The 10269-nt window shown below is 38.2% G+C and overlaps 1 protein-coding gene across 2 annotated transcripts in view; it reads left to right on the forward strand.

Annotated features, from left to right (window-relative positions):
* The window catches only part of LOC106884345 (uncharacterized), a 77912-nt gene that overhangs the window by 17655 nt on the left and 49988 nt on the right, over window positions 1-10269 (forward strand). For both annotated transcript variants that reach the window (XM_014935684.2, XM_052972812.1), the window contains 3 exons: window positions 593-683; window positions 7718-7950; window positions 10064-10160. In XM_014935684.2, the coding sequence (XP_014791170.1) occupies window positions 593-683; window positions 7718-7950; window positions 10064-10160 (421 nt within the window). The remainder of the gene's footprint in view (window positions 1-592; window positions 684-7717; window positions 7951-10063; window positions 10161-10269) is intronic.

Below are 10269 nucleotides of genomic sequence, written 5' to 3' on the forward strand. Positions count from 1 at the left end.
TATATATAGTCACACACACACACACGCACACACACACACGCACACACACACACGCACACACACACACACACACACACACACACACGCACGCACACACGAATATGTATATATGGATAAATAGACAGATACAGGTATATTGATATATGAGGTAAGTAATACGGGAGGCAAGAGAAAAATGTGTATTATCATGTTTGGGTGTGAAATGCTATAATGTTGAAGAAAGTTATGAACAAGAGAAGTGAAAGAGGGTACAACACAATGCTGGTGCAAGAACAAAACAAGAGTTTTAATTCTGTGAGTGAATAAAAATAGTAAGGTACGTAAAGGAGCAAGAGGAATGCGACAGAAGTGAAGTTATAGTGAGATGGAAAACGAAAGGAGAAAAAAAAGAATAATTAGAAACATGAACAAACTAGTTCATGGAGTGAAGAGAAAGTGGGAAAAAATTAAGAGAACTGAGAAAAAATTGGAGGGTTAAACTAAAACTGACAAAAATATAATATATTTTTGTTTACAGAATGTGATATGAATTAAATAAAAGCAATAATAAATACATTTATTCAATAATTTAAAGCTGCTTGAATATTTTCAGATCATCCTCTTTAAGGAGTTTTTGTTTGAGAAACGATTCGTGCATTTTGAATTACTCACAAGACAAATATATTATGTTAATGAACAGAAAGGTAAGTACTTTCTATCTCACGCATACACATACAACACACAAACACACACACACTCACACGCACACACGCACACACACACAAACACACACACACACACACACACACACACACACACACACACACACACACACACACACACACACAACACACACACACACACATAGATAGATACTTAAACTCATATACAAAATGTGTACCAAAATGGCAATATAATTCTCTGTCAGAATCTGAGCAGTGTGTTGGTCACACCAATCGGTACTCATTCACAAAAGTCCTACCTTTCTCTCTAGTTATGGATATCATGGCTAGACTATACTTCACTGACGATGTCAAATAAGACCCAAACATGTCCATAGTTGTCTCTCTTTAGTACCAAAGTTTAGACTTATTTCCCACCCGCCATATTTTTATTTTTGAATTAATTGTAATTCATTTAAATTATGGAGTCTGTCTTCCTTTACTTTTTTTGAGCTGAGCTAATTACATAGGCCAAGAAAGAAATTTTTCCACTCTGTTGTCAAAAAATTTAGACCCGAACTAGGAGTTTTTGGTACACAGAATCTGAAAATGACACCCATCACGTAACGATTTTAAGATACTGGATCCATAGACTTCAAACAGCTTATGAAGAACAAGATATAACATTCAAGCATAGACAGAAACTGATTTTTCATCAAAACCAGAATGTTTCCTTAAAATTCTACAAAAAAATCTAGTAAAAGTTTTAAAAAATTTCTACAGAAAAATAACATCATTGTTTATGTTTAATCTCGCTTGAATTTACGTTGGGATAATTTTCTTGAGTGCTGGGCCTCAGAAAGATCATGATCCAAGTCCCGGCAATAGTCCGCCAACATATGCAAGTCCAATCTGCTTTGATACCTTTGTTCCATTAATTTTATGCCCTGATGGAAACGTTCTGCCTGCTCATCTCTTATTTCACCAATGTTTTCAGAGAGTTAATCTAGATAACTGAGGAGATAGCGCAGCCTTATGCTCGCATATTCTTCCAACTTTTGAAAGTTCTCCAGCATGTCTCCGCTTATTTACTGGAGTTGTTCTGTTCATGTGTAGACATGCTCTGAGTCTGCGGCATCTCCAGATATTCTGCATAAGACCTTTGCCCAGCTCATCTGCTAGACTGAGCTGCAGTCTTGGGTCAAGAAAAGACTCAGACAAGGTGACTGGTATCTGGAATGTTATAAGGTACACACTATCCTCTACCAGGCGGGAAAACCGGTCAGTGGAACATCCACTCTTGAGTTCTATAGATGCTTAGTGGTGGGAAAGTGCGATGACCCACTCGGAGAGGTTCTGAGCGTCGACGAAGTCGAGCTGACCAGTCTGTTCCGGAAAACTTTCGAGCCGGGGACGATGGATAACTTGCAGAAATCCCTCGCTTAGCAGTGTTACCGGGGGGAAGGGGTGCACTGCCGGTTCGAGATAAACTTTACAAGCACGGACCTGCCCAAGATGCGCGCAGAGCTACGAAACTGTTCTGCACACACTCGTACAGTGTCCATGCATTACTGACTTGTGGAGTTATTTCGAACAATTGTTGTCGTATATAGGACGGATCCAGCTATCGGTCGAGTCCATAGTGAAGATTGACCTGCCGTCTTCCTTTCGCCAGGAAGGGCAGGCAATGTCCCCCTGTTTGGTAGCAGTAGCGAAGAGGTTGTATGGTGGACCAGGTTGAAAGGACTGAAGACAGGCGATTTTCTTTTCAGCCAATCCCTCGTCAACTTTTTCAGATTTCCCTTGCACATAACAAGGTGTTAGCTATAAATTCCTTAACAGTTCCAGTTGTTATTTACAGTTTCAATATATTGAACTGGAATATGAGCGAAATAAGGAAGATTGACAGGAAAATCTGTAAGCTGCTGACTTGCAATAAGATGCACTACTCAAAGGCAGATGCAGATCATCTTTACCGACCCAGAGCTCAAGGAGGTCGAGGCTTGATCCAATTTGAAATCTACAAAACCACCACAGTTGGACTGGCAAAATATCTTGAAATATCTTACGACTGGATGCTAAAGCACGTTGAAAACCATGAAAGACGTAAGAAGCTTCATTCTGTTGTGAAGAGAACAACAAATTTTCAAGTGGGTTTATTCATGATACCCAGGTTGAACAGCCTGATGGAAGTGCGACAACTGTGGTTGCAAAGAAGGTGAAATCAATAGCAAAGTAAAATACGTTTGAACAATTGGCTGATTGGTGGGAACAAAAACCTCTGCATGGCAAATATGTGGCCTAGCAAACAAGCTGATGTAGACCAGAAGTACACCCATCAGTGGCTACGGAGCTCAGGCCTAAAGGCAGAGAGTGAAGGCTTTATCTTAGCTGACCAAGATCAGATCTTATTGTCCCGGAACTATCAAGCCAATGTGATAAAAATGGTGTAGACCCAAAGTGCCGATAGTGCAACGATGAGATAGAAACAGTGGACCACCTAATTTCAGGATGTAAGGTTTTAGAATCTGTAGAATACAAATCAAGACATGACAGAGTTGACCAATATCTACATTGGATAATGTGTCGGCATTATAAAATCAAAACTGTTGACAAATAGTACAAGTACCACCCTGAAGCTGTAACTGAGGGTGAAAATGTAACTATCTTTTTGGACTTCCCAGTATGTACAGATCGGACCATGAAAGCAAATAAACCAGATATTGTTGTGAAAGACAAAACGATAAAGTCTGTTTATTGATTGACATGAACATACCCTGTGACCGTAGTGACAATAATATCTCAGCAAAAGAATTTGATAAGCTCAGAAAAGATAGATTTGCTAATCGAAATCGAAAAGATATGGCATCTGAAGACGGTCACAATATCAATGATTGCAGGGGCACTTGGAATGATCAAAAAAGGAACTGAAAATTATTTAAGAATGATCTCTGGCTTACCATCCATGCAGGAAGTGCGAAAGATTTTCTTAACTGGTATGTCACACGTATTGAGAAGAACACTGTCGCTGTGAATTTTCTTTCATATTTCCCCCTTTATTTTATTTCTTTCCTTTTTATTTTTTATTTTTTATTTTTTATTATTTCTCTCTGTCTTCCCCTTTTTCTCTATCACATGACTTTGCAAGTGAACAATCTGGTGTGTTTATTTTAATAGCCTACCAAAGTAGACAGTACGTTTCTCTGCCCTAGGTGTCAGGAAGACACTCGGAAAGAAATGGAAACAGAATTGAAAGAAGATGCTAATGAAAATAATAATGATGATAATGATAATAACGGTTTCAAATTTTGCCACAAGCGCAGCAATTTTGGATGAGGGGATAAGTCAATTACATCGATCCCAGTGTTCATCTGGTACTTATTTTATCGACCTCGAAAGGATGAAAGGCAAAGTCGGCCTCGGCGGAATTTGAATTCAGAACATAGCGACGGGTGATATACCGCTAAGCAATTCGTCCAGCGTGCTAACGACTCTGCCAGCTCGCCGCCTTGATACTACTACTACTACTACTACTACTACTACTACTACTACTACTACTACTACTACTACTACTACTAACAACAACAACAACAATAATAATAATAGTAATAATTTCATTGCTTTGCCACGAAAGCGAAAGATGAGGTAGACAATACAGAGACAGACATAAATTGTGGGGGTTTACATATAATAATGAAATGATAAATAATAAAAAATGTATACACGGTATATACTGGGAAAGAGGAGACCTATGCATAGTATACAGGGGTATAAAAATGTGTGTGTGTGTGGGGGGGGATGAGAGATATGTGGCCCTCCTGATACAGGAACGCTTCTAGGGATAATTGAGGAACCTCACCGTCCGAGATTTCCCTGAAACCCCATGAGTAAGTGCTCTCTCCAATTCCTTCTCTCCGACTCAAAAATAATGATTCCTTTATTAATTATAAGGGTTTACATGAAGAAAAACATTATGATCAGCACAGGACAAAACAAAAATAATGTCTGTATGTGTATAAGTGTGTGTAGTTGTGAGGGTTTTACGTGTAAACAAGACTAATATAATTAGAAAAAGGTGTCGGGGGATGATCAATAGGGAGGAGATGTTCGAGAGCTGCTCATGAAAAAACCCCATAAAATACATGGGTAGCCTGACTTTTGGGACAGGCGCCTTTCTTCTTTTTCTTGCATTTCTTTTCCTCTTTCCAACTATAGGCGTATGCTAGGGGCAGGCCCGTTCACTCGCACCATTTTCGCCACTTTCATTCACCTTTCGGCAAACTGACTAGAAGACAGCACTTTCCTCTCTACCCTTATTTTCCTTTGCAAGTGAAACTTGAAGAAGTTCATCAGGGATTGGCCAAAGAGAAAAGTGTTTGTTTTCAGTCCCTTTCCCTGGGGTCATTGAGCAGGTAACCTCACTACCAAGGCGACACCAGGCCACGTACATTCACGCTGCCGATTTTGTACACGACCATGTTGTTGGGAAAAGAGAAGAAAAGAAAGGGAAAACTTACTTGGTTTTGTTTGGAGGGTCGGATTGCCCGTCCCACTCGTTGGCTTGGGGTGTTTCCAACAGGAAATCAGCAAGAATTCTCTTGGTGATATTCTGGCGAAAATCTCCGATTTCTTGTGGGAAATGGGTTTTTAAGTGTGTGTATGTGTTTTGTGTTCTTTGAATGATTTATATGAATGCAGGTAGGGAGAATGTGGGTGTGACAAAGTCGTTTGGTTTAATGTTTGTGCTTGTCATTATATGTTTCATTAATTCATCGTTTGAATTTATTGCTGTGTAGTTCGTTATGTTACTGTCTTTATTTTGTGTTGTTGCTGTTGCTGTTGTTGTTGCGGTTGTTATTGTTGTTGTTGTTGTTGTTGTTGTGGTGGTGGTGGTGGTGGTGGTGGTTGTGATTGTTGTTGTTGCGTGTGTGTGAATGGTTTATGTTTCAGGTGTTAGAAGTGGTGGTGTCGATGCAGTGTTTGCTTTGGGTGTGTTTGTTTTTGTTGTTTTGACTTTGGCAATATCGTCAAACTTAATAAGATATAAAAATTTGCTGATGATTCAAAGTTTTAGAAATTCATAATGGGTATATGTAACTGAACGAAACTCCAATCTGATCTATGCGTAGTGATTCGATAGGTAAAATAATGATAATAATAATAAGTTGCTAAACGAGTAAAAAATTGAACTCCTCCATTTTGGAAAAGAGAATATACTTAAACAAACATATTTTGGTCTTCTCTCGAAAGAGCAGTTCCTCGTAGCATCAAATAATATCAGAGACTTATGTATAATTGTGGACAACAATGTAAGCCAATGTTTCCAAACCTATTTTCTCTCAGGCTTAACTATAACTTTTCAGAAAAAATGCATGCCCCAGGGTAGTTGAAAAAAAACCAACTTTATTCTTAATATTTTATCATAATTATTTAATAGGAAAGACTCCAGCTGTATCTCTTTTATTAAGTACCGAGTACAAAAAAAGTACATTATTGACAAAGAAAAAAAAAGTGATCCACTTCAATGAGAACCTTGTGTCTGGCAACTATGGCAGTTTTCCTTGATTCAAGGAGATAATTTTCTTAGCTTCCGCGGTAAATCAACACAGTTTGTAATTTCAAGTCTGCTTCTCTTGGCTCGGAGCAAATCGTCAACAGTACTAAAACCACACTCAACCAAATGAGACATAGGGAAATGAATCAAAAGTTCCTTTGCTGAAATGGCATTGTTAGGATATTTCCTTTCAACTTCATCATGTAGCCACATACTGGTACCTTTCATTTTGAACAAAGTATTCACTGATTAAATATATTGCAATTCTGATAATTCTTCTTAGACCTGCATTGGAACTTCGGAGATATCTACTAGCAATGGTTGAGTTAACCAAAAGGAAAAATTCATTTTCTTTGATTCAACAAATCTGTCATTGAAGTCTTTTATCAACATTTTTAAATGTCCAACGATTACGTCTGTAGAGGTTTTAGTTATCACATATTGATTCAACTAGTAAAATTGAGTGAAATTTCTTGTAGAAATATTCCTTGGGCATAATTCTAAAACTGTAGTGAATACGAAAATTTTTGTTTTTGCATCAACAAGAGTTATATTTGCTCATTAAAATTACTTGTTCAAGTTGCTTAATTTCTCGAAGATATCTGTCAAATAACTGACACATTATTTGTCGTCTGTTGTTGACATTAACTTCAATTCAGGTTTGTCGTTCAAAAACTCACTGAGCTCATCAAATAATTCCATGAATCTCTTCAAGCAATTTCTTTTTGACAACCATCTTATTTCTATTATTTACATTATTTCTATTATTTACAAGGGCATATGGTATAGTAGTTAAGAGCGCGGGCTACTAACCACAAGATTCCGAGTTCGATTCCAGGCAGTGACCTGAATAATAATAATAATAATAATAATAACATCGAAAAATACCTTAGGAATGAGAATCCAGGTTCGAAATTTCCTCAAGACACCTGATGAAGGCTGGAGGGTATATCAGCCGAAACGTTGTGTTAACAACAAACAAGATGAGGCCAAATATCCGTCAAATGTAAATAATGTACATAATTCCTCATCTCTGAAATATAGAACTGTATCATCTTATTTCTGTATGAAGCAATAATCGAACATGTTCTGCACTTTGATTCACACGGAACTGCTTAAAAAGACGTTCAGATTTTGCGTTTGTTTTGATGGTGTTGCAGAATCTCGTTAAGAACAGGGAAAATTTTCTTGGCAACCATGTTTTCTCGGTGGATGACGCAGTGTACAGTCAAAATATTTAGATTTTCATCCTTCATCAGTTTTCTTGCCTATCACAGAAGGTGTTCCATCTGCAGCGCATGGTAGAATGTTTTCTTTAACTATTTTCTTTGCATCCGAATAATATTTTGCTTGCTGTAGATATCAACTGCAGTAATAGTCGTTTCTAATGATTCACAGAATAACATTTCTTCCTGAAACTCCTCTTGATCAATATACCTCACGTATGCCATTTACAAGCCCCCCCCCCCACCACAATCATATATGTATATATCAATTCATTCACTTTACTATTTATTTCTAGGCACTGAAACTAGTAACATTACGATAGCCACCGGTCAAGGTGGTACTGACGATGGTGTAGTGTTGAGATTGTATTTCACTCAATGTGAGACAAACGTTACGCTGGACACACCTGCTAATGACTTTCAGCCGTACTCTATAGATGTCTTTAATGTATCTCTTCCTTCGTGTGGTACATTGCATTGCATAAGATTGTATCAGCTTATGTCGACTTCGGTCTGGGACGTGCGGAATGTAAGTACATTATTTTACTGAAGAACTATTGACTAAATGTATATGCGTACTCACTCTGCATTGGTATGTTGCATGACTGAAATATTACGTGTTAGGCAAGCTAGTGTTTTAATACATGTAATACAGAATGCATTCAAAAATATCTAACAAAAATCATTGTGGTGAGCTTGTCTGGTATTGTTTCTTTGATAATCACAAGGCTTGAAACTTGAGGAAGATGTTTAGTCAATTAAATCGACGCTAGTAGTTGACTGATAGTGTATTTTATTGACCCCGGTGGAAAGAAAGGCAAAGACGACCTCGGTGCGATTTGATGTGAGAATGCAAAGAACCGAGCAAATAATGCTCTAACAATTTTGCCAATCCATCAGACCTTGAGTAATGTACCTTTGTCCCGAGCAAGACGTTAAACAGCATCCGGTGGTGAAACTCCAGTTCAGAGAGTTTTAAGGAGTATTGAGTTGACCCTTAGGCATCACTACTCTCAGGACCACTCTGATTCGGGGCATTAATACTTCTCGAAAATCTCAGTTATGAGGCGTGCAGCAGAAGCTGCTCTCGTGGCTAAGGTATACAAGGTTTAGAGAATGACTGACACCGAAAGACGCATCACATCCACCGATGTATGGCTATGTCCTGAATATCACATGAATCAGTTGCTATGTTGAAAGGTTAAATAAGCCTTGTGTCTCAAGTGCAAAAATCTAGAGGACAGGAGACTAGCGGAGTAAACTGTAAATAAACCCACAGAAGGCAAACGGAGAAGTATTGCTGTATATGTTCAGACTTTGGCATGGAGATCTATGGTCACTGATACCTATAGGCATGGCACATATTTTTGGTAGTTTTAGATTACATCAGCGAATAACAGTAATGATGTGAGACTCATTAATTAAATAATACAAGACTTGTTAGCGGAAAACAATAAAATAAAAATGTTCAAAAATAAATTACCTTTAAATGCATTCTGCATGAAAGCACAATAGCTAAGTTAGTGTGAATTAGATTTTAAATGTGGCGGTTGGTAAACCAATATTTAAGTATCAGAAGTAATAATAAACAAAAGAGAAAAAAATGTGATCATCTTCATATATCTAAATTTAGAGGAATGGGGTTGTTGTTGTTGGCACTCCGTCGCTTACGACGTCGAGGGTTCCAGTTAATCCTATCAACGGAACAGCCTGCTCGTGAAATTAACGTGCAAGTGGCTGAGCACTCCACAGACACGTGTACCCTTAACGTAGTTCTCGGGGGATATTCAGCGTGACACAGTATGACAAGGCTGACCCTTTGAATTACAGGCACAACAGAAACAGGAAGTAAGAGTGAGAGAAAGTTGTGGTGAAAGAGTACAGCAGGGTTCGCCACCATCCCCTGCCGGAGCCTCGTGGATCTTTAGGTGTTTTTGCTCAATAAACACTCACAACGCCCTGTCTGGGAATCGAAACCGCGATCCTATGATCGCGAGTCCGCTGCCCTAACCACTGGGCCATTGCGCCTCCACAGAGGAATGGGGTATGGAGAAGGGAAAAGATTTGGTGGCACATTTACCTACGATGCTTTACGTTACAAGTTGTAAAAACGATGCCGAGGAGGACACGATTTTTGTCCTTGTGTAGCAACTGTTACTTCCTATTTGCTTAAAGTATGCATAATGGCTAATATTTCCTTCAAACTTTGATTTTCTTTCATTTATTCAAACCCCAAAATAAATTATTCAAACCTCAAAGTAATTTATTCAAACCCTCAACGCATGACTATGATGCTCCCCCAGAGATGTAGATATTGTCAGTCGCTAAGGGACGGGGTCAACTGGTTAACGTCAAGCAACTAACAAGCAAATCTGTGGTATTGAGCAGAATATTTACTGGAACGATATTTCTGCCTCAGTAACTCAGCACTGAATCTGTCTAAAATAGGTCAGTTTCAAAACATTGATGTCCAAGTGACAAAAGCAAAGTTTGAAGGGAATTGTAGTCATTTACTTTGATTTCTTGATAGAAGCAAATAAGAAATAACACTTACCAACTAACCCCCCTCCCTCCCACCGATGTTACCCTGTATAATCGATAATGTCAGATATACTGTAACCACTTAATATTTCACATTGCAGATTACAATTTTATATAGAAAATCATCTCGTTTTTTCATGAATGGAGACCCTAACATGCATGTGAAGAAATTATACTGCAAAAATAACGTGAACAAAGGCAAGTTGAAAAGTACTCCCAAAGTAATAAATTATTATTCCAGCTGTTGATTGAACAAAAAATTACGTATACATTTCGTTTCATTTATTTTTCGAGATATGTATACACA

Source organism: Octopus bimaculoides, chromosome 14, assembly GCF_001194135.2.
Source record: "Octopus bimaculoides isolate UCB-OBI-ISO-001 chromosome 14, ASM119413v2, whole genome shotgun sequence".
Classification (NCBI taxonomy): Eukaryota; Metazoa; Mollusca; class Cephalopoda; order Octopoda; family Octopodidae; genus Octopus; species Octopus bimaculoides.